The sequence below is a fragment of the Aulostomus chinensis genome, chromosome 11 (assembly GCF_037954235.1).
Source record: "Aulostomus chinensis isolate RoL2024-O1b breed Wild chromosome 11, RoL_Achi_v1.0, whole genome shotgun sequence".
Taxonomy (NCBI): Eukaryota; Metazoa; Chordata; class Actinopteri; order Syngnathiformes; family Aulostomidae; genus Aulostomus; species Aulostomus chinensis.
Window position 1 is genome coordinate 14,463,331 of NC_141330.1, and position 24,170 is coordinate 14,487,500.

A 24,170-nucleotide genomic window follows, 5' to 3' on the forward strand; every position below is an offset into this window, starting at 1 on the left:
GTGAACAGAATCAATGACAAAGGGCAGCCCTCACTGGAAACGAGTCCAACTTATTGCTGGCAATGACCGAGGTCTAGTACCGATCATACAGGGAGCGAACCCGTATCAGGCAGTCCGATACCCCATACTCCCAGAGCACCCCCACAGGATTCCTCAAGGGACACGGTTGAATGCTTTTTCCAAGTCCACAAAACACATGTAAACTGGTTGGGGCAAACTCCCATGCACCCTCAAGGACCCTGCAGAGAGTGTAGAGCTGGTCCACAGTACCACGACCAGGACAAAAACCACACTGCTCCTCCTGGATCCAAGGTTCAATTGTCCAACACACCCTCCTCTCCAGAACTCTCAAACAGACCTTTCCAGGAAGGCTGAGGAGTGTGATCCCACGATAACTGGAACACACCCTCTGATCCCCCTTTTTAAAAAGGGGAATCAACACCCTGGTCAACACAACATCTCGAGTTGAGGTCAGCAGCACTTTGCCCACACCTTACATGGTATTGACAGTGCACCGCTTCCCCCTTCTGAGACGGCGGATGGTGGTCCAGAATCTCTTCAGAGCCGTGCAGAAGTCGTTCTCCATGGCCTCGCTGAACTTCTCCCATACTTCAGTTACACAGGGCTTTATGTGTCATGCTGATATGTGGTATTTTAGTGTTTTTACAATAAAAAAAACTCCAAACTGTGATATGAATCAAAATGTGGATTTTGTGAACCATTCCCCCCAAGCACCCGCGTGTGTGCACTCTATCCTCTTATTGTGCTCTTTATTTTGTTCCTTTGAAGACTCGACTGATATATTCATTTATCTCTAACTACATTCTGAACTCATTTTTCTATGTTTTAGTTTGATTGGGGGGTTTTGTAGCTTGAAACAAATTTCTGGACGATTGACCAGCCGATCGGGATAAAAAAAACCACAGTTCCCATGACCCCTCGGCGGTACTGGTGAGATGTGACGTCACGCTGTCTGCAGATCCTCTGTGTTGGTTGCTTTGTGCGAGGCGACGCGGAGATGTTTGGGCGGACTGGTCAGCCTAGGTACCAGTATATTTACATCCTCCTTCTCATCTCTACATGTTCGGCTGGCTGTGTAAGTAGATGGACGCTGGAAATGTGGATATTTAGCAGCTGTGGCTCCGAAGCACATCGGAAATACAAACGTCTCCAACCTGAATTTACCGCAAATCAGTAAATTTAGGCTAACTGGGCTACCATTATCGGTGTATTTGCGGTTATCGCGGAAGAATTATTCACGAAAATAAGTAGCAAAAGTCGGCACCAGCTTTTCATTGATTGGAATTAGAAGCTGAATTTTGTTTATTACAGCCTCCAGTAGCTGCCCTCCATGTTCCTCTTTTGTGATACAAATGTCTTAAACCCATTCATTCTCCCAACTGTCGCCTGAGGACAACAAAGTGGTGTTTACTGCTTGTTTTAACACGCCTTTTTATACTAACTTTGAAAAAAACTGATGAAATAGTAAGGTTGTCATAAATGTGCTGTGTACCTGTGTTATTAACAATCACTCTGCCTCTCTGTGGGACCTAATAGAGACTTCTGAACAAGCGCTTATGAGAAGATAAGAAGCAGGGAGCCATGCAGAGTCTGGCCCAGATGAACAGTGGCACAAACCCTGTGACCACAGCAGCCACGAAGCAACCGCTGGATTGTCAGACTGATGGGGCTCAGCCTGATAGACACGAGGAGGATAAATCAGCCGCCTCTGTTGATGAAGAATCTGTATCAACGCCACATGAAGACCACACAGTGCGACAAACATCTGCAGATGTGACAGTCACACAGGCAGTGGAGAACCAGCCTGGTGTTCAGTCAGTGACCTCTGACCTCAATAGAGAGACCACGATAGACCAGGGTTCAAATCCCCCCTCACAACCTACACCTGGAAGAAATCCAGGTGCAGAGGTGCCAAAGGCAGATAAACCGAATAAAGTTGCGCGTGATGGAAGGAAATACGTTCCTTCCAAGAAGGCCATGATTGATCCTCTGAAGATGGACATGTCAAAGCCACTGGTGATTCCCCTCACATGTAAGTAAGTCAGGATTTATTTGTGTAGTTCTTTGCGCTGTTGTACCTCGGAACCAAGCATCCATCATGAAGGCATGACAACCTGAAGTTTAAATGAATGCATTTTCCTACTTGCCTTGCTAAAGAATTAGTATGTGGTTCCTGTGTTCAGCTGTACTACTTAAGTTTCTTTAAAAAAAAAAAAATCAAATTTATTGGCTCTGCTTAATTATAGAAACATTATCAGCCAGCACATCACTGGAACTCTGTAACATCAGTATCAGCCTTGTGCAGAGGCTGATAGTCCACAGCAAACTATACCTCCAATTTCTGAAGTACACCAAGATAGAATTATTGCAATGCAATGGCATTACGATGCAGTACAATTCAAATCCGTTGGGTATTGGGCTCTACTAGATTATATGGAGATGTGATTTTGTCCATTTTTATGACTCAAAAAATATTAGAAACAGGGGTCATTATAATGCAACACCTTTCAACACCGTCAGATACATCCTCCATAATGACAGTCTGTTGTTTATACGTTATTGGGATTACCGAGGTGTGTGTTGGGAGTGTGGGCAGTAGTTGTGCCATCCGCATCCATTCACACCGTAGACATTAGTATTATTAAGCATTTGCAAGTTTGCAATACCACATCAGTATTGTATAAAGTAACTAATTCATCTCTACCTTTTACACATCTTATGCCAAGACAAACCTTTTCTGTGAAATAAAAGTCCCAGGGTCACTGCTGACCTACATAGATGAAACTATACACCGCGTTCCAAATTATTATGCAAATTGGATTTAAGTGTCACAAACATTAGATTTTTTTTGTTTTTCAATTAAACTCATGGATGGTATTGTGTCTCAGGGCTCTTTGGATCATTGCAATCAATCTCAGACACCTGTGATAATAACTTTTGCCAGGTGAGTCCAATTAAAGGAAAACTACTTAAAAAGGGTGTTTCTGCTTCATGAAGCAGGTCACAGTTTTCAAGCAATAGGGGAAAGAAAAAGGCTCTCTGCTGCCAAAACGCATGACATGTGCAATGCCTTGGTCCAGGTGTGAAAACATTAGATATTTCATGAAAACTTAAGCGTGATTATTGTTACTGTGAAGAGATCTGTGGCTGATTCAGAGCACAGACAATTGCAATCAGATTAAGAGAGCATCTGCTAAAATGCCATTACAAACCAGCAAACAGGTAGTGGAAGCTGCTGGTGCCTCTGGAGTCCCGCGAACCTCAAGGTGTGGGATCCTCCAGAGGCTTGCAGTTGTGCATGAACTTACAATTTAGCCAACACTAACCAATGCTCATAAGCAGAAATGGTTGCAGTGGGCCCAGAAATACATGAAGACTAATTTTCAAACAGTCTTGGTTACTGATGAGTGTTGTGCGACCCAGGATGGCTCAGATGGATGGGGTAGTAGATGGTTGGTGGATGGCGCATCAGCGAGGAGATGGCAGAGTTATGTTTTGGGCCGGAATCATGGGAAGAGAGCTGGTAGGCCCCTGTAGGGTCCCTGAAGGTGCGAAAATGACCTCACAGAGTAAACAGAATTTCTAACAGGCCACTTTCTTCCATGGTTCAAAAGAAGAACCATGCCTTCCGTAGCAAAATCATCTTCATGCATGACAACGCACCATCTCATGCTGCAAAGAATCCCTCTGTGTCATTGGCTGCTATGGGCGTAAAAGGAGAGGAACTCATGGTGTGGCCAGCATCCTCCCCTGACCTCAACTCTATTGAGAACCTTTGAAGCATCTTCAAGTAAAAGATCTATGAGGGTGGGAGGCAGTTTGCATCAAAGCAGCAGCTCTGGGAGGCTATTCTGACACCCTGCGAAGAAATTCAAGACGAGACTCTCCAAAAACTCACAAATTCAATGGATGCAAGAATTGTGAAGGTGATATCACAGAAGGCGTCCTATGTTAAAATGTAACCTGGCCCATGAAGATGATTTTGATTAAGATAGCTTTTGATCTCAGTAAATATGACCTCCTACTGCTGCAGATTCAACAAATGACCATTTTCAGGTCTTTAAAACCGATACAAATTTTAAAACTATATTGTGCATAAGAGGCGGCACGGTGGTGCAGTGGTTAGCACTGTCGCCTCACTGCAAGGTTTTGGGTGACCTGTCCAGGGTGAACCCTGCCTCTCGCCAGAAGGCCGCTGGGATAGACTCCAGCCCCGCCACCCCACCCCTGCGACCTGAAAATGGATGGATGGATGGATGGATGGATGGATGGATGGATGGATGGATATCGTGCATAATAATTTGGAACTGTGCAGTTTGAGTTTTTTTATTTTAAAAATAATACTGTTATCATTTGGAGGTTTTGTTTAATACATTTTGAATTATACCCTAACGGTTGATGACTTCAATTATACTGACTGTCAGCTGCATTGTTTAATTAGAAAAATCTGAGAAAAATATCGTTTGAATAATAATTTGGAACGGGGTGTATTTACCCCAGAATCACAATGTTCTTCAGCCTTACTGTTTCTTTTCTCTGTGAAGAGAACTAACACGTAAACGTTTTCTTTTTGCTTCCCTGCAGCCTCGCAGCTTTCTCTTCAGTGCCTCGAGTGCCACATAATCTTCCGCAATCACAAAAGCAAAGAACGTCACCTGAAGTTGAGCCATCCAGCAGAATATGAGCAGTGCATCCTGAAGAATGCACTTTTTGTTTGCTATGTTTGTGACCGCCACTTCACAAACTCAACTGAGCTCATGGCCCATCAGAAAGCCCATGTAGAGAAGAAACCCTTCAAGTGTCCTATATGTACCCAGGCTTTCAGCAGATCATCAGAGCTCACCATTCATAAAAAAATTCATTTTGGCCAGGATGGTTATGCGTGCACGGACTGCGGCAAACTGTGCAAAACACTGACATTGCTGAAGTATCACCACCGCACACATACCGGGGAGAGGCCATACGTTTGCAAGGAGTGTGGGAAGAGATTCAGCATGTCCAAGGTTCTGCAGAAACATATGTTGTCACACCAACCAGAGGGGGCTGAAGGAGATGAGGGAGACACCACAGCCAAAGCACTAGTGAAGAAAAACGATGGTAAGATAAATATTCCTATGTTACTGTTGAAACAATTATAAAATTGGGCATAATTATGAAATCTCTGGTTTTGGAGAATTTTTTTCCTCTTTCATGACTTCATGATTTGCCACTGTATCAAAAATTTCTTGTTTTATCGTTTCTAGATAGCTCTGCAATCAAGTATCCTTGTTCGGTATGCAAGGCTATGTTCAAAACCACCAGAACAAGACTACGTCACATGAACGCCAAGCACAAAATACCTTCTGCATCAAGTAATGCCCTCTCCGTTGGGTCCCAAGTAAAACAAAGTACTCCAGTCATAACTCCCATATCTATTAGCCAGCCAGCGTTACTACAGGTAGAGCCCAATGGACCTCTTCAAAAAGTTGATGCCAATATTGACACAGAGCCAATTCGCAGACTCATTGAATCTCTAGGAAATGTGCAGAAGGTGAACCAAGTTGTCATTTTGGGCCAGGTACCACCTCATGCTCCACCTCTGGAAGTGCAGCAGACATCAGTACTGACAGAACCAGTAACTTTCAACCTGGATCCACCACAGATAGATTTTATAGGTTTGAAACAAGGTGAGTCAAAGACAGTCGAACTTCATTTTTCCAATGACCCATGTGATCCAATGGAGCAAACAATTATACTTGAACCTATCACACCAGAAGGACAGTTGGAAAACCCCACTTTCTCTGAATTCGACTCCCATGTATCAGCAGGTGAAAACGTTGAGCAAAGACTTGTTCAGAGTGAACAAACAGTCGTATCAGAGGGAGGGGGTGTACATCAAATTATTCAGCAATCTGAGATTAATTCCATGACGTCAGACCCTGTGATTCCAGGGGTTTGCCAAAATGAGGGAGTTGACCCCAATGAGCAAACTGTTATATTAGAACTCACCCCTGCCCTGATACCAACTGTTGAGCTGGAACAATCTCAAAATGCGCCACAACATGAAAGCCTGCCCCCCTTATTAGTACCAACTATTGAAATGGGTAGAACTCCTAATCACACCATAATAGATGAGGGTGGGACCGGCATGTCAGTCCCACCTCTCACGCCAACAGTTGAGCTGGACCTGACACCTTTACAAACTGAGCAGCAGGACCCTCCTGCTTGCACTTTTGTTACACAAGAAAGACTTACACAGGTTCCAAGTGAATCCGGAACTGATCCTGAGAACACTGATTGTCAGTTGCTAACAGGAGGGCTAGATGTGGTTCACTCAGGAACACAAGAGACTCAAGAGAAAACTGCCCAAGAAGAAGAATTGCTTGTAGAGAGAAAGAAGGGTCCAGAGCAGGTGGAGAACCCACCTGGAGTAAAGGACTCTTCTGCTAAAGAAAAGGTCCCTTCCAAATTAGACACCAAGCAGGTGCCACAGATCTCAGAGTTACCAGTAAATGTCATGTCAGCTCAAGAACTGGTAAAAGTACGGAAAAGAAAGCCAACCAGGACTTTTTTCTTTCAAGGACATATGCAAGAACTGGTTGGGTCGTTACAAAATTATGATTTTCTTATTGATTCCAAACCTGCCAAACGCCCAAGAACAAAAAAGTCTCATCTTGTTGTTAAATTTGGTCCACAAAGTAAAGAGAGGAAAAACAAGAAACAGAAGAAGCAACCACAGCAAAGCCAGTCAACCACAGAGGAAGGGAAAGGGGGTAAAGCCACAAATCTCTCAGAGAAAAAAGTGCCATCTAAGAAGAAGGGAAGAAAAAGCAATAAAGGAAAGAATGCGGAGCACTCCTTATCCACAGCTGAAATTGAACCACCTTCAGTAACCCAAGACCCATTGGTGTCGCAAGTCAAAGACGATACAAGAAAAACTAAAATGAAAAAGCAAGATGTATCAAGGGAGGTAGTGAAGCACATGAGTAAACAGAAGGCTGTCTTTAAAAAGAAAATACAGTCTAAAATAAAGCAAAAAGGTCCATCCCAGAATGCAAAAGAAAGGAAGATGACAAATAAAGAACAAATGAAAAAGGGAAGGGGAATCAATGCAAAAGGAAGCACAACCTCAGCAGACACACCTTCCGCACATATCACTCAAGATTCTCTCCTTTTGCTGAAAGGTCATAAACAGCCCCAGTTGAAAGTTTACAAGTTGGACCCTTCAAAAGCATCAGGGCAGGCACAAGAGGCCTCCCCTCATGAACCTCAAACAGCTGCTTCGCAAAGCAAGGAGGGCAAAGTTAAACATAAAGCAGAGTCTGCAAATAATCTCACTGGTGAAGCTAAGAAAAAAGGAGGGAGACCCAAAAAGAACCAGAAAGCGCTTTCATTGCTGTCATTTCTACATGCATCCCAGCAACCACCCGAAATACTGCCCGTCAAGCCAAAGACCACTCGGAAACGAAAAGCCCCCTTGAATGTGGAGACAGAAGGAGTGATAACATCCTCTCATTCCAAGCGTGCCTTAGAGTGTAAAGACTGTGGGGAGAGATTTAATGAAGTTTCATCCCTTCAGAAGCACAAGGCAACCGTACATATTGTAGAGAGTCCTGGTCTCACATACACCAATGGAAACATCTTTGAAGGTGTCTCTGTGTTGGATCTGAACCCACTTCCAAAACAGCCTAATAGGATGATGATTGAGGTGATGAATGCTGCCACAGACTGGGATACTGAACCTGAGATGGCTCTGGAAGACAGAGAACGAAGTGTGTCTTTTCCTGCTTTGATTCCATCTCCATCTTTGCCTGTTACACCCACTGATGCTGAAGTGGGTAGATATGAAGACAAGGGTCAAGACAAAACTGGAACAGATAATCAGTCTCCTACCTCTCCGAAAGTTCCACCAAGATCTGGTCAAGGTAAAAAAAGTGAGAACTCCAAATGTCCTCAAAACAGCTCAACCCAGACAAAGGGTTTTGAGGCAGAAGAGCCTTTGGTGTCAGATGAAAGTAAGCGGGACAAGAGTGCCAGCTCAGAATCTAAAGTCCAGGCCACTGTTGATGAAGACATTAAGGACGATGTACTTCTTGATGTAGACTTGGTCACTGTTGGGGAGCAGAATGAAGGAGAAAGTCTTGGTTTACCACAAGACAGTGCCTCCCAAAATGAATCAAATGGACTGTCTGATTCTGGAAACACTGAAGCACTTCTACCTGCTAATATTGCAGCTACTGATAAAAGTCTAACTTTGCACACTGTGTCCTGCGCCACCCAACAAGAAGAAATCAAAGAGGAGGAGGAAGAGGTGTTAGTCCAGAAGAAAAAGGAACTTGGGAAAGGGCCTATAACAAAGAATGCTACAAGGGGTCGGAGAGGAGGAGCAGGGCATCCAAAAAGGGTTGTGATATCCAAGAAGGTTTCAGCTCAGGACGCTGTCAGAGAAACGGAACCAGAGAAAGACAATGATTATTGTCAGTTAGTTTATGAAAAACCTGCTTTCACATCTGATTTGCAAATGAATAATGAGGATGACACCTCCACTCAGACTGCACAACCAGAGATCAGTCAAGAAACTGATCCCCACAAAGGTCCCGCTCCTGCCCCATCCTCACCTTCCATGCTCTCCACATTAGAAAACTGTCCTGGGGACCAAGTCATGTTTGAGGTGGAATCGGTGACCTCTAGTGTTGTGCAGGCAATGAATGAAATAAGACTTCAGAGAAGAGAGGAACATGGTAGGGAGGCAGGCAAGTCTCCGGGGATCATCCTTGAGAAGTTCCCAACCTCTGGACAAAGAGTGATAGCAGATGGAGAGCAATCTTTGATGTCATCAAGAAGCAAAAGACAAGTGAGATGCTAATTTACAAAAAAAAAACACTACACATTTATTATGTATTCAAGGCTGCTTTCCTAAAAATGTGTTTTATTTTCAGGAGCCCATCGCTGAGAATGATGTACAGCCCCCTGACTGCCAGGAGATCAAGGTTGAAGAGACGATCTCAGATCCAGCCCTTGTTGCACCTGTGTGTCAAACGAGGCAGAGTGCAAGTGTGCCACCGCAGCACCATCGTGATATACGTACAGTTCTGGTGAAGGAGGAGAGCACAATCATGCTTAATGACACTCAGACCACGCAGGGCAGCGGACACATGCGATGGAATGTGGAGCAAATCAGCACTGAAAACACCACGTCAACAAGTCCATGTAAGAATTAGTTCATACTAGCTCAGTTGGAAAAAAAAAATGGTTCAACATTTTAGAAATTATAGTCAATTGCTGTTTTTAGAGAGTCAGGAGAACATTGACGCTAACAGGGCATGTCTGTGTGTTACATATGTAGCCAGATAATGTGCCTAACAACACACCTCAAAGATGCACTGACAGGTGACAAATGAAGAAGAGAAAAGCTAACATGCCTCAATAAGATCACCGGCAACCAAGGAGAGCCCAAATGGCTTGAATGCTCTTTGTGACTGGTCTCTAATAGAGGAGTGTGCATCTTTCTTCTATTTTTCTCTCCAGTGCTGCTCAACTGGGTTTGAAACTGCTGACTCACATCATTGTTGTATTTAACTGATCACTTTTGCCTTGCATTTGTAGTTTCTCTACTCATTTATTCATGATTTTCCTTTCATCGTGTGTATTTTGTCTGCCTAATTCCACCACAAACTGAATATGTAAAGCTGACATATTGTGGCTCTTTGGGGAGTTCTGACGAGTTGCACCGAGGTATTGGCCGAGTGGATAAACTGTTTGCAGGAAATAGTAGCACAGCATTCAGCAGCATTAAGCATTGGTTCGGAATTGATTTGATTTTAAGATACTCCACTATAGATGATGAGCTCACTGTTGGATAGCGCTTAATGAGCCCACCCTGTTGACTATTAGCACTTTAATCTCTACATCTATTCAGAGATGCATGACTAATAATCTTTGGCTTTTGCTTTCAGTAATGGAGATTGGGGAAACGACCAGCAACTGTAGTGTCACCTCTGACTTCAATCCCAACCAATGTATCTTCTACCCAGTGAAGGAGGAGGAGAGGGAGATGCTACTGGGAGCTGCTCAGACAAACAGTGGAAGTTTACCTGTGGAGGTTTCCGCCGAAGCCCAACAGACACAAGAGCAGACAGCAGGTAGTTATTAATTAACCTTTAACCTTTTATGACGCCATGCTGGCAAAGGCTTGGGGCTGGGATTTTGCCTCAACTCTAGAATTCACAGGCTAAGGCGAGATCAAATTTCACACAATGTAATGGAATGATCCAGCAATGACAGTTAATATTCAAAAGGCCAACTTCAGTGTGACATAACTTTCATCAAAAACACTTTTGTGGCTGCTTATTCAAAATTTTCTAAGTATTGCCTTGAGATATTATACACTTAAAATATTTTCAAAATAATTGATTTAAAGTCCGCACTAAATACAGTATGTCATGAGTCTGGACAAGCATGAATATGAACTGGAAATTGACTGGTTAGCAGTGGATGACAACTGTGAGGTGGTAATTCTGATTCAATGTTAAATTTCTTAAACAGATGAAGGGAGACATGTAATGCACGACTACCAGGACACAAGACTGAAAGGACTTCAGACAGAACCAGAACTTGATGACCTAGCAGACAGACAAGGTTTGTTTTTTTTTTTATTTTTCAGATTGACCAATAATAATAGTTCTTGAGTAAATGTTATATCGAGTTTACACGGCTATTATCAATATTTATTTATATTTCTAACTACAGTGACACTGCCCCAGAAAGTCAGTTCAATTCAAAACATCTGTCAGAAACCGCAGGGCGATGGAAATTCTTTGAGTTGAGAAATTTAGAAGCTCGCTTAACTTCTTACTGCCAGATTGTTTCACACACACCCTTGAACATCCTTTAAGAAATAGTTTTTGAAATGCACTACAGCTTGCATATTGATGGTTAGTTCAGGCCCAGTGGTTGATCCATGGTTTGTTTGGGTCATAGAGATTCACATTACGACAATTAGCAGATGGCAAAACAAGTCATTCATGGGGAAAATACATTACTACATTCTTTATAGCAATAGGAACATTAGAGCTGATCTGAAGGGCTGTGGTCCTCTGACAGCTTCAGAAAATATACACTTGAGCACACACTGCACCTTTGCTAGAGTATTGCCGTATTTCTTGGCACATCACCACCACCTTTAGCTCTGTGTGAGACCTTCAGAAAAATAGGAATTGTGTTAACAGTGCGACTGGCCAAACAAAACCAGGAACCTTTTTATTCCATCCTCTAATGGTAAAAAACCTCCAAGGGTAACTTTTATGTCGTTCAGGTATTTATTGAACTGTTGAAGTCTGATGACTCACTATAAAAACCAAACTTCCAGCTGAAACCGAAATGGAGTGGCAGAATCCACCAGACCTGCGAAGCTTTCTTCTTCAGAGTTCTGATGAAGAAGATGCAGGAAGTTTTGATTTATCCAGACCTCAGATTGACTCCGAAGAAGAAGTAATGGCCTATTTCCTCAAGAACCAAACCAACGGCTCATGCCTGCCAGATGCAACATCACCAAAGTAACGTACAACTTATTCACTCACAAGCCAAACATGAAACGACTAAACGTGCAAAATATGGAAGGATACAGTAAAGAAAGAAATACTGTAAAGTCATCCGTAATGTGGCTGATTAATACATTTGATTCTCGTTGTATTCTGTTGGAATAAAAATTGTATTTTATGTTACAAACAAACAGTTTTTGTACCTCTAGGGTTTCTTTTGGTCACAGGGAATAATGCACTGTATGTTTCTCATTTGCTCATCATGTTTTTTTCCGTTATTCTTTAGTTTGCCATCTATATCAGGCCATCTTCAAACTCCGAGAGAGGGAAACAGAACCAGGCAGCCTGTTGAATACTTCTCTGAGTATTTTGGTTGGGACACCTGGGTGGAAATCGCCCACTGCACAGATGCAATGTCCAGCATTCCTAACCTCATCACAGCCCGAGAAGTGGCACAATTTGTTGGGATCCACATTGCAATGGGAACTTTGAAGGTTTGCTCAATCAACAGCTTGTTCATACTTTTCTGACGATTTGATGCAAAACTGAAGTTAATTTGGTTTCTTTCTCTCAGTTTCCTTGTCCGAGGCTCTACTGGGAGGACTTAACAAAAGTGCCCTTGATTGCTGAAGCCATGCCACTTTCCCGCTTCCTTCAGCTGTCAGGGTTGTTGAAGCTAGCTTCTCCTCCTAAGGACCCAGTCAACAGTAATGTTGGGGAAGACAGAAATAATAAGGACTTCAGAAATGCACCGCAAAGTGAAATCTCTCAGCATAAGCAGTGCCAAGGGACCAGATCAGATGACTTGAACAGAAAAGCACAGATGGATCCTTTGTGGAAGGTTCAACCATTATTGTGCCGTTTTCTGAAAGGATGCCAATCACTGAGACGAGAAGGTGATTACGCTGTTGATCAGTATCCGCTTCCTCTGACTGGCAGGCTGCACAATAACCAGCTGTTTCTCCACTCAACTACATTAATTGGATTTGAGGGTTTGCTCTTGCATGTGGATCTTAAAGTAGATCTGTCAGACAAAGAGGATGCTGTAGAAAAAATGGTCCCTAAAGGTAGCATGGTGTTTCTTTGCAAGCAGGAACTTTCGACTCCTGTGATGCTGGAACGCCTGCTAGCTGCTGGGGTTCATGGTGCAGGCAGGGTGGGAGGCGCCAGAGGACAGATCGGGGATGAGTTCGTCAGCTCTGATGGGAAGCTGATGTTACGCAGATCACACTGTGGCTTCATACTTTCTACTGCAGGAAACAGCCAGAGAAACATGGCCTCTCTCATTGACAACTTTGAGAAGGCCCAGATGTCAGCTCGTCTCAACAGAGATTTGCAACAGCTCTACTCCATCCCTCTCACCGTCTCAGCTCCAACCCACTGGCCTCAAGCAGTGCTCTGGTACCTAACAGATCTGGCTTTGGTCAACTCCTGGCTCCTGTACAGAAAGGATAACCAGGCTGCATCTGAACCGTTGACCCTTATGGCCTTCAGATTGGAGGTGTCCAAGGCTTTGATCCTCTCCAGCAGCTCGGACACCCAGGACTCTGTTCCCCCTCAACCCCCCGAAGAGAAAGCCCATAGAACCACTGAAACCCCTAATCCCAGTGTGTTAGAGGAAAGTCCTCTCCCTGATGCAGCCACACGGTACGACGGGTCAGGCCACTGGCCAGAGCAGCTGGCAGAGGGAGAGGGGGGCAAGTGTCGTTTTGGGGACTGTCAGAGAACATCGCGAGTCCTTTGCCTTAAGTGCTGTGTCTTTCTTTGCATCTCACGCAACCACAACTGCTTTGTGAATTTCCATAATCAAGGGAGTTTGGTAAAACGATAACATTCACCACAGAAAAAAGACGAAGAACTTTTGTTCAGATTTGGAATGCAACTGTGCTCTGGTTGACGAATTTAGATGTGCATCAAACGATAGTATTGTCCCCTCTGTCCTTACCAGTTCTCCTTGAGGCAGCATCATTTTCTTGTGGGGTTATTGTACTGCACTTCAAACAGAAATCCTTTGTGGTGTGACTTTTTGTATCATTTAGCAGGTGTAAAAATGAATTTGCCTTCAGAGACGTGAAATGATCCATAGCCATACATTTCATGCTGCAAAATAAAAATATATACTTATATATTTCGACCCTGCAGCTACCGTGATGATTTTTACCATTTATTTTAAATTTTACATTTCATGACGAGCTTGTTTTTTTTTGGCTCTGTGAAAATTTAACTATTTATTTTACTTCCAGAAAACAATAAATGGGAAGAAAAAAAAAATCTGTGTTGATTTTGTGTATTTTAATAGTGAAATGTGGGACAAATGCTCGTTTTCAGTGGAAAGATATAGAAAATTAGGAAGAGCAAATGAACATATAGCCTACTTAAAACATTAAAAATGGCTTTGTCATATTCATCGGTCTTCTAACTATTGTGACCGACACCAGGAGCCTGAAACGGTATCAGCTAAATACGATTCAGCCACCATTCATATTGTGTATCATTTCCACCTGCTAACTACTACCATGCCATGGACATTTTTTTTAAACATTTTTAAACTTTTTTTTGAAAGTATTTTATTAAAATAGTTGCAGATAATCTTGCCGTTTGTTACTCCTGAGTTTATTATAACTGGTGCTCATGATTAAAAAATTCACAATTTGGACAAATAGACTGTATAATTTGAATACTTCGCACCATAGAATAGAAGATGAACTACTTAGTTCTGCTACCTACAGAATGTTTTTAATTTACAGTGCCCTGTTACAAATGTGCAATTAAATCAATATATCAATATATCACATTATATGTTTTTTTTTTCACGACACTATGTTCCTGCCCCAAGTATAAATACTGTTTAAAAAAAAAATCTGCAACTGCAGCTATCGAAGCATGGCTGTGCACGCTGCAATAAGTCGGTCATATGATAGATTCTCATGGTGGATGATATTAGAGCCTGCAGACATTACACATATATACATATTATTAGACTACCCGGGTAGTGCAAAGCAAATTTTATTTTCAGCTCCATTACAAGGTGTTGAACATGGCTTGGCTAAATGTTCTATACAGTTGACCGTAAACCAAAGTTTTATCAGCCAAAAATATATTTGTTACTTTATAAAAGCGGAACAGTGTCTGTGCGCCCACTTGTTTGAGTGTGAGAAAACACATGAAGGAGGGCGTGGAAGGAAGTAATCAGAGACACTATCGAATATTGCACAGTGAATGAAAAGTTTTTGAGTCACGTGACGGATTATCAACCGTAGAATCACGCAAAATAGAAAGGAAACTCAGTTCAAATCCATGTTTCCCTTCAAATACTGTACCCCTGTCGTGCTTCTCTAGCTCATTTTGTCTGTTAGAATAGTACACGGATATGATGGCATTTTGAAAGCCCTGTCTATAAATAATGTAGCGCTTTGTACAGTTGAAGTTATACAATTTATTTTCATAAACATTATATTTTCTGATGATCACGTGTATGTGCTCCAATATAGCTGACGGTGGAACGTTGATGATTTATTGTCCAACATTAAAAATTTAACTAAATACCACAAATCAATAAGAATAGTTTTCGAGTACCCGGCAGCCATCTTAGTTGTACCAGCCGTGCACCAGGAAGTGTCCGATCTATGCGTTTTACCTCTGTGGGGTCAACTCTGTCAGTCAAACTAACGCTACATTCAAAGAGCTATTAGAGGTAACGTAAACGCTCAGTTACAGATTTCATTCTAAAACTTGTCTTTAGGCATTGATGCTGACATACACTTCATTAATTCATTGCAGATATGTGCATGTTCTGAAGAGTGAGCCAAAACTTGGCATGGGGAAAGCAACGAAAAGTCTTAGATCCTCTTTGAATGGCACCCAGTGTTGTTAGCGCTAGCTAGCTAACCCGTAGCATGCTAGCGAGCACTAAGTTAGCCTGCTCGGTTGCCTGATACTTTTCTGTGATTGATATTTGCACAGCGATATGCTTTAGTGGGTTAAATTTTCTGACATAGTTTTTAGTTTACCGACAAGACTCACAAAAGCAGTTTATTCAGCTAGATGAAGCGTAGCGTTACATGGCGCTAAATAGTTAGCCTAGCTAGCGGCCTCTAAAGGCTGTAACGAACATGAGCTGAAACTTGAACTAAAACTATCAACCCTCCTACAAAATACGCCGCGGTCTGTATGATCACGTTTGTCAGAAACACTGCACTAAAGTCAGTGAAACGGATTAGTTTTTTTTATTGTGCCAGTGGTTGTGTGTTACATTAGCCAATGTTGATTGAAGCGCTTGTGTACCGTATTTGATGGACTACCCTCCATGTATTGAGACGTTGACGAAAATTCCAGTGGGTGTTTAATTTTAAGCTTCTTGCATTCCACGTTCTTTCTATTCAACCCAAGCACATTATTTGTACCTGTTAAGACGGCCTAGGATCCCAGGATGGACTCTGAGATTTTGAACATAGAGGAGATCGTAATGGGACGGGGACTACCTGATCCACCTCCAGAAACCCCGCCTGAAAAGCCGGCGGAACCATACAAACCAATCTCTTTAAATGGACCCGCAGCACCCACTGTTCAATCATGTAAGTAAAAGTGAAGTTAGTTAAACAAAAATTGACTTACGTTTGGGAGTGCAACCTCCAGACTGACCACATTTCTCCCATCACCAGACCAGCATGAGAATCTGCAGTGTTTCCAGTGCTTCATCACATTCTGCAGCGCTAAAGCCAAGGAGAGGCACATGAAGAAGAGCCACCGGGAGGAATATAAACAGCAGCTTCAACAGGTACCTTTTCCCTACTGGCAGCATGTTGGTTTACCATGCTTGCGCTAATTTGCTATGCTGAAGATACAAATATTCATAGCAGCAGATCTGATATGTATTTATGTAATAGCGCAACTGCAATTTGCATAGAAGCCACCAACCTGAACACAGCAAAACAAATTCTGTTTACTTGGTATATCTTGAATTTTTTACAAACTATTAATGTTCAGCAAAGTAATCAGACTTTAGTCAACCCCAAGCGAAATTCTGTTTTTAACAGTGCTCCTCTCAACAACAATAAACAGGGATGAAGCGAGAACAAGGCTATGCACATAGTGCACATAATGACAGAAAAGAGCAGTGTGTAAAAATAAGAAAGTACAATAAGTGGGTCGTTTACATGAATTAACCCAAAGACAGTGCAGTGAGTGTGGATGGATGACAGTGCAATCACAGAGATGTATTGTACAATTTTATTGCCATTGGGAGAAAAGACCTTCTGTGGTGCTCAGTTTTTGAGGTGGGGGGTCTGAGTCTGTTGGTCCGTGTACTCCTTTGTTGGAGCAGGAGCTGATGGAGGGGGTGGGTGATGTTGTCCAGTATGCTCCGTAGTTTCAGAAGCATCCTTCTCTCCATCACTGTCTCTAAGGGGTCCAGTTTCACCCCCACCACATCACCAGGTTTACGTATGCGTTTGTTGAGTCTGTTTGCATCTTCAGCCCTCAGTCTGCTGCCCCAGCACACCACAGCAAATAGAACCGCACGAGAAACCACACACTCGTAGAACATCCTCAGTATTGTCCTGCAGATGTTGAAGGACCTGAGCCTCCTCAGGAAGTAGAGGCGGCTCTGTCCTTTTCTTATTAAGGGCTTCAGTGCTCCGAGCCCAGTCCAGTTTATTGTCTATGTGGACTCCCAGATATTTATAGTCCTCCACAGTGTCCACGTTGGCCCCCTGGATGGAAACAGGGGTCACAGGAGACTTGGTCCTCCTCAGGTCCACCACCAGTTCCTTAGACTTTGCCACACTGAGCTGCAGTGAGTCTTTAGATTCCCCTCTCTACATTTCCTACGAACTGTTCGGAGATCTGTCCTGAAGGCCATTGAGACCTGATGCAACATGTGGGTTGGTCTACCTTTAAGACCTTTTCTGTTTCCGATTCTACCGCGAACGTGCGATGAGTTTGAGTCGGTTCAGTAAACTCATTTTCCCCAATACACCTGCAGCTGAACTTGAATCGTGCAGTACGTTTTACCCTGGTCCTATTGTTTGACTTCTTGAATTTATTCACAGGGAAACACTTTGTTCACCTGCTACGTGTGCGACCGCACGTTTCTGTCATCCGAGGAGCTGACACAGCACCAGCCAACACACAGCAAGGATGACAAGCCTTTCAAATGTGTCCACTGCAAAGAGAGTTTCAAAACATTTTCTGAAGTGAGTATAATGTAATGATATTGTTGCTTGAAGTGACACCCTCCGCAAATCACAGCTGTTTGAGTATATTATATGTGGTTTCTGTTTTACACCTTTTGTCTCATCTTCACAGCTCACATCACACAGAAGACAGGTGTGTCCCGAGAGGCAGTTGGTGTGTAAAGATTGCAATGAAACCTTTAGGAGCGCGGGGCTGCTGCGTGCTCATCGCCTGACCCAGCACCCTCGCCCAGATGTAGAGCCTGCAGAGCAGTCGGACGACCCCACAAAAACCCATCGCTGTAAGAAGTGCGGCGTGGGCTTTGAAACAGAACCAGAGCTGATCGAACACCAGGAAAAGTATCCCGATGGTCAGCAGTGCAACGGCAGTGCTTCATCTGTTAAGAAACGTGGGCGGCCGTCCAAAACTGAAGACCCAGCAGGCGCAGAGAAAAAAGGAAAGCGAAAAAAGAAGGATGAGCCAGAAGCAGCAGAGGAGGCAGCAAGTACTCCATCAGAGTCATCAGCAGCCCCGGCAGAGGAAAAAGGAAAAGCAGGGGGAGCAAAGCGCGGCCGTCCTCCAAAAGCTGCAGCAGCAAAACCTGAAATGGAAGACAACAAGAGTGCTGAAGATGACAATGAAGGGCAAGCAAAAGAGAAGAAGCCCAAAACAGAGCCTGTGCCACCCCGGCAGCACCCCTGTCCTGAGTGTGACCTCTCATTCCCCGGCTTGGTTCAGCTCCGGGCTCACAAGAAGGAGAAACACACTCCAAGGAAAGCCCATCCCTGTGAAGAATGTGAGGAGAGCTTTGCCCGTCCTGAGCAGCTAGATGCCCACATGTCGCGAGCTCATGCTGTCGGCCGCTTTGCCTGCCCAACCTGCGGGAAGAGCTTTGGCCGCGAGCGCACCTTGAAAGCTCACCAGAAGAGTCACCCAGAGGAAGAGCCGGAAAACCCGAGTTCAAAGAGATAATTGAGGCACAGGAGCCCGGTGTGTTTTAAGTGTGATTTTCGAAAATTTTAAGAGGAATTGTCCTGTTTTTGTTTTTGTTTTTGTTTTTTGTTTTTTTCCTTTTAACAGAGATGTGATTTTCTGAATGATGATTTCAGAGGACTCATGAATGGCTTAGATGATGACTTTGTAGCAAGATTTGGATTGAAAGTTGTGATATTTAACCTGACAGAATTATTGATCATGTGCTGTTGAACATTTGGAAACATCTCTTCAATCAACTAACCAAATGTCGTTAAATCCATCTGTTACTCTGTCACAAAAACATAGTTTATTTGTAAAAAAAACAAAACAAACAAACACAAAAAAACAAAAGCCGTTTTGATTAACTTTTTAAAATGATTTCTCTCATTTTTTTTAAGGGTGAGCTGCGTGTGGTGTGAACTCATTATTTGATGTCTTGAGTTGTTTCACTCAATTTGTGGTGAATTTTCTTTTTTCTTGTTTTTCCAAACAGATCGGATGAGTACATATTTTGAAGCTTTTAGATGAGTAGTAAAGATACCATGTTTTGAATGTGTCAAATGCAATGTGTTATGTACAGCTTCTGGTTCATATTATGTATTTTTTACACTTAATATTTTGATCAAGTTCCTTCCTAAATTAACCCTCATTGAGGGAGAATTTTTAGAAAAGATGTGATTGCATTCTGCTTCAAATTCATTTGGCTGAGTGCTCCAGATTCTATGTGGGCAGAAATGATCCACCATAATCCTGATTTCTTTCACGGTAAAAGTTCCTCCTTTTATTTTTTTAATTCTTAGACTAATATGTCATGTCTTAGACATTTCTTAAACGGAACTTGTGGCTCTTAAATGCCTTTGAGTCCCATGAGGATCTATGTATGTCAAGTGTTACTCACCGTTTGGATTGTTTCTCTCCCCACTGCTGTTAGTCTGGACAGTGCAAAAAAAAAAAAAAATGTAATAAACATGTTATCCCGAGGGAGGCTTCTGAAGAAATTCGTTGTCTTTATGTGTTTACTCAGTTTTTTTTAAGTCAAAAATACATTCTGTTCTCAGCTCAACCATCAGGCTGTCTACTTGAGGGAACATGCCTTTATTTCTGATTTGAAATGGAAAAGAGAAAATCAAGAACATGTTTATGTTGTCGTTGCGTAGCCTTTCCACTGGTCATTAGTAGAGGCTTAGTGTTTGCAGTACAGAGCACGACCAGCTCCAATATCAGACTGACGCTCTGCTGCCTGAACAAAATGATGAAAAACTCCGACATTAGGACCTCGAAGTATTTAAAGTCTTATAATAATGCACTGGGGCAGGGTCACTGGGTCACTTGAGGGGAAGCTGTGGAAAAAGCTTAAATTAATATTAATACAGTCATAAAAGAATTAAGTGGAGGAAATTATAATAAGTGTCCCATCTCTTCTAATATGTGGTATTGATTTGGATTCAGTGAGACACGATTTGGAAGGTATTGGAAGAAAAAACAAAAACAAACTTGCCTTGGCAAAATCTAACGTTAGGCATTCTTAGAAACCAAAGCATCAATAAATGATCTAATTTTATGACATAAACCACAGTACCTTTGACTTTTTCTGTTTTAAGGCTGCTTACATTTGTATTTTTCATTCCATCAGTAGAATCAATAAAGATTACAACAAAAAAATTACAAATATTGTGCATATTTTCCTTTGTTACTTTAGCATATCATTTTATTTCATTTTGATTTTACATTTTCATAACAATTTAGAATCAAACCTCTTTTCAATTACTAGTTTTTAAATATTTCAGTAATTGTTTTCGTCATCTCTACTTCTGCTGTTGAGTGTTGAAATCAAGAAAAGATACTTTGTCATAACTGGCCAACTTAAAAAGACACCACAAGAAATTAATGAATGCATAAATGTGTGTGAATGAGTGAATGAATAAATAAATAGATTTTGGTAATGGAAAAAATGCTATTTCTGTCTATTTAAATCTATCTGTTTATGCATTTATTTGATTTTGTAATTTGTTGGCCCTGAAAAATGACTGTTAGGATTGGTTTTCATGATATGGTTGCTACGTTATATTCTTTTCTCATGGTCATGTCTGAACTGTGTATGAACCTTGCAGATGTGCTGTAAGTATTCACATATGTACCATACTCAATTAGGGAGCGAATCCTATTAAACTTTGACAAGATGTTTGGATGTTGACCCCTTGACCTGTTAGGCAATGGAAGATAAATAAAGAAGCTGCCCTTAAGTAAGATTTCCATATACAGGGCGAGTTAGAATGTAAACCAGAGGTAGCAGGTATATAAGGGGGACACTAACTTGTACCATTGTTTTATGGATGAATGAATGAATAAATACCTCCTGAAGACAGAACTCTCGTCCATCTCTTCTTATCTGAACAACCGTCATAAGAAGTCATACTTTCAACGAGCAAGGAAAAAATCCGACTTTGTTTTTTTTTCTTTTAAATGAACTTCCTCTCCTGATTTTCACAATTCACCGCGACTGGGTCCCTTGGTTTACAATAATATGACGCAATACCGCCCCAAACCGCTGGGGGCGGTCTAAACCTAACAAAGACTTCCTGCCTTTGTGGCGCTTCAGTTATTTCCCTGCTTCCCTGTATGGTCGGGATAAGCGAGTTTTGTTGCTAGCTAGTGAGCTAATGTTACCGCTCTCTTTTCACGTCTTGGAGGTGAATATTTCATTCTGCTTTCCACATTAATTCTTATATTTCCTCGAGGTTGGAATATTAATATCGATGAAATTGTCAGTTAAACATAAAAGACGCCGTGACATCACCAGCTCCTCCCGCCAGGTGAGGTGCGTTGAAGTGTATCATCCATTGAGGAGTTATTTGCCGTTCCCTATCAAAGTGCCATTTTAGAAGACTCTCCACGGATGTAGTCGTTCCACTGGTAATTAGAGTCTGTTTTTAATGACAACCTATTTTCAGTTTATTAACAACAATTTGATATGCATACTATTACTGACATTGAGGAGTTTAATGAGACGTTTGTGTTCTTAGCCCTGCCACCTCCTCAGCTGCCATCATGTCCATAGAGTACACCATTGATATTCAGCTGACGGAATTGGGATTCCCGGACATCCTGCAGGAGCAGGAAACATCAGCACATGAGACAGCATGTGGTGACGCCCTCCCATCCAGCCACTCTCTCACGTCTCTGACAAACACACACAAGGAGAGACCACTGGTCCGAGCTGCTGGCAAGAAAACAGCCGAAAAGGACAAAGCTGCATTGCCTCCTTCACAGAGTAAACGCAACAAACAAACTACCAGAGGCTCTGCCCTTCCTTCACAGTCTGAACCCAGTGGCAGGGGTCCCACAGCTGGACCGCTCCTGGTGACTGAGGGACAGAAAGGTGAAGCTGGAGACAGAGCCCGAGATCCCACGCAGGAGCAGCAGGATGTGGTGATCGACTCAGATGACAGCGATGTCTCTCAGGTGTATGAGGAGGAAGAGTTGGATGAAGAGGAGGAGGATGAGGAAGGGTTGAATGGTATGATTTGTTTTTGGCTCATTTTTATGTGAGGATGTGATTCAGGACTGCCTAATTATTCAGAATGTAACTATAACTGGAATGCACAAATGGCTGTGTGTCAAAATACTATTTTAAATTCATTAATCTGGTGCTGCCAACTTCTTATTTAAACTCAAGAGACCGTCTTTGTTTGATTCAGATTCCCACAGAAAATATCTGAATAGTATTTTCAAAGGAAACGAGAATAATGACGTAAGAGCTAATATCCCCTCTAAGATCACAAATCCTATAGCAATTGTGATATCAGTCAAATTAATCGAAAATGTTGAAAATATTTCAATGCCATATTTAATTTTTTAAAAAATTAGATGTGATTAAAAAATATGTTTGTGATTGCCTCAACTAATTTGCAGTTGATATATGTTTTGCATAGAGTGATTGTTTTCCCTCATTATCTTCGTTTTCATTAAAAAAAAAAACCTCTTGCAGGGTGAGTGTACAAACACAGGTATAATATCACTCATACATTTGCATGGACTTAAATATGTTGCAACTGTCCAGGCATGAGGCCTGAGATTCTGAAACTCAGCTCAAAACGCGGTTTACAAAATTGAAAATATTGCTGTTTTCTTAATAGTTGATTATCACTGTGCATGTACAGGTAGTTATTGTTGGGTTTCCCTCTGTGTTCCAGAGTCGAGTCATTCTGGTGACTATTGCTGCAGCGTCTGTGGTCTCCAGTTGTCCTCAAACTTCAAACTCCAAGACCACATGAACCTGCACACGGGGGCGCGCCCATATGGCTGCGCTGAATGTGGCAAGCGCTTCAGTCAGATTTACAACTACCGTGTCCACCTGCGCACACATGCCCAAACCAAAGTGGACCGTCTCCAGTGCCGTATATGTCAGAAGACCTTTGCCTCACTTGAACATTTGAAAAGCCACGTGTCCAGAACTCATTTCGAGAGCGAGTTTTACGAATGTGACCTCTGCAAACGTGTGTTTACTTCACTGAAGGCCTGTGAAGAGCATGTGCAGTTACACAAATGTATGCTGGATGTCTTTTGTGAAACGTGTGGCCGCAGTTTCTCCTCTCCAAAATCTCTCGCACGCCATCGGAGGAAGAGCCACACCACATTTAAATGCACAGACTGTACAAAGACCTTCACCAAGAAAAATGCTCTCCTAAAACATAGTTTCTCCCACCTCGGTTTGCTGCCGTACACCTGCGTACGATGTCACTGCCACTTCCGCCTCGCAAAACTTTATCGCAAGCACAAGTGTGAGCCTGAACGCATTCACTGCGTGGCGTGTCTGAGAGAGTTTATCAGCCAGGAGGACTTTCAGCAACACAAAAAGGACACAGGCTGCTGGGGCAATCAGGAGCCTAAAGGGGATGAGATCAGATGTTTGGAGTGCGGGCAGAGATTTGACACTACAGAAGAGCTGAAGAAACATGCTGGCGCTCATCAGAGGGTGCTGAAATGTGCAGAATGTGGAAAGGGATTCCGGTCAGCCTTGTTGCTAATGTCCCACATGGGCGGTCACGCCGGCAGGTCTCCCTGCCTCTGCCAGAGCTGCGGACTGGGCTTTCCCCACCAGCAGAACTATGACAGCCACCTCAAGAGCTGTGGAAAAACACCTCAGCGTGAGGTGAGTGTATGGTAACTAAGACAGCGTTTCGGTGTTTCTAGCTCTGAGATAGATCTCTACATCTAATCTCTACATTCAGGGCAATTTTCTACACTCTATTTAAAAACTATTTAAAGAAAAGCAATAACTTCAAAGCAACATACCACATATTTATGAAACAAGCATGTAGACCGTGCAGTGACCTCAGTCAGTCATAGCAGTAGCAGCGAGCTAATTTAAACATGGGATTGCTGCAGTTATGGAGTCCTCCGCAACCATTACTACATTAGTACGCAAGTCCTCAACAGTCTTTCCAACATTGTTACGAGCACTCAGTCGTCCTCCTCCAA

The 24,170-nt window shown here is 42.6% G+C and overlaps 3 protein-coding genes across 9 annotated transcripts in view; all 3 read left to right on the forward strand.

The window, feature by feature from the left end:
* The first annotated feature begins 982 nt into the window (after positions 1 to 982).
* On the forward strand, positions 983 to 13,866 carry znf576.1 (zinc finger protein 576, tandem duplicate 1). Of its 3 annotated transcripts, XM_086218766.1 has the most exons (11): positions 996 to 1,096; positions 1,558 to 2,053; positions 4,606 to 5,118; positions 5,265 to 5,458; positions 5,579 to 8,854; positions 8,940 to 9,210; positions 9,957 to 10,142; positions 10,546 to 10,638; positions 11,369 to 11,555; positions 11,827 to 12,034; positions 12,115 to 13,866. In XM_086218766.1, the coding sequence occupies exons 2-11, from the start codon at positions 1,603 to 1,605 to the stop codon at positions 13,369 to 13,371; spliced, it is 6,636 nt and encodes a 2,211-aa protein (XP_086074892.1). In that variant the 5' UTR covers positions 996 to 1,096; positions 1,558 to 1,602; the 3' UTR covers positions 13,372 to 13,866. The 3 variants fall into 3 exon arrangements, with proteins under 3 accessions (XP_086074891.1, XP_086074892.1, XP_086074890.1); XM_086218765.1 differs by having other exon boundaries at positions 983 to 1,044; positions 5,265 to 8,854; XM_086218764.1 differs by having other exon boundaries at positions 5,265 to 8,854.
* A 1,261-nt stretch (positions 13,867 to 15,127) lies between these two features.
* On the forward strand, positions 15,128 to 19,021 carry znf576.2 (zinc finger protein 576, tandem duplicate 2). Of its 2 annotated transcripts, none has more exons than XM_086218771.1 (5): positions 15,128 to 15,234; positions 15,952 to 16,114; positions 16,202 to 16,317; positions 17,591 to 17,734; positions 17,847 to 19,021. In XM_086218771.1, the coding sequence occupies exons 2-5, from the start codon at positions 15,970 to 15,972 to the stop codon at positions 18,684 to 18,686; spliced, it is 1,245 nt and encodes a 414-aa protein (XP_086074897.1). In that variant the 5' UTR covers positions 15,128 to 15,234; positions 15,952 to 15,969; the 3' UTR covers positions 18,687 to 19,021. The 2 variants fall into 2 exon arrangements, with proteins under 2 accessions (XP_086074897.1, XP_086074898.1); XM_086218772.1 differs by lacking the exon at positions 15,128 to 15,234 and adding an exon at positions 15,241 to 15,874.
* A 2,251-nt stretch (positions 19,022 to 21,272) lies between these two features.
* LOC147253546 (uncharacterized) overlaps positions 21,273 to 24,170 on the forward strand; it is a 4,902-nt gene continuing 2,004 nt past the window's right edge. Inside the window, exons 1-4 of one of the 4 annotated variants that reach the window (XM_086218769.1) lie at positions 21,304 to 21,379; positions 21,503 to 21,602; positions 21,713 to 22,206; positions 22,883 to 23,841. In XM_086218769.1, the coding sequence (XP_086074895.1) occupies positions 21,738 to 22,206; positions 22,883 to 23,841 (1,428 nt within the window). In that variant the 5' untranslated portion in view covers positions 21,304 to 21,379; positions 21,503 to 21,602; positions 21,713 to 21,737. Of the gene's footprint in view, positions 21,603 to 21,712; positions 22,207 to 22,882; positions 23,842 to 24,170 lie in introns of all 4 variants that reach the window. The other 3 variants (XM_086218768.1, XM_086218767.1, XM_086218770.1) reach the window with 3 other exon arrangements.

Excerpts from the sequence above, each read along its gene's own strand:
- znf576.1 (XM_086218765.1), top strand. The coding sequence starts at position 1,603 with ATGCAGAGTCTGGCCCAGATGAACAGTGGCACAAACCCTGTGACCACA. Across the intron at positions 8,855-8,939 it reads CATCAAGAAGCAAAAGACAA|GAGCCCATCGCTGAGAATGA; the intron begins GTGAGATGCTAA and ends TTTTATTTTCAG. Across the intron at positions 12,035-12,114 it reads TTGCAATGGGAACTTTGAAG|TTTCCTTGTCCGAGGCTCTA; the intron begins GTTTGCTCAATC and ends TCTTTCTCTCAG.
- znf576.2 (XM_086218771.1), top strand. The coding sequence starts at position 15,970 with ATGGACTCTGAGATTTTGAACATAGAGGAGATCGTAATGGGACGGGGA. Across the intron at positions 16,115-16,201 it reads AGCACCCACTGTTCAATCAT|ACCAGCATGAGAATCTGCAG; the intron begins GTAAGTAAAAGT and ends TCCCATCACCAG. Across the intron at positions 16,318-17,590 it reads ATAAACAGCAGCTTCAACAG|GGAAACACTTTGTTCACCTG; the intron begins GTACCTTTTCCC and ends ATTTATTCACAG.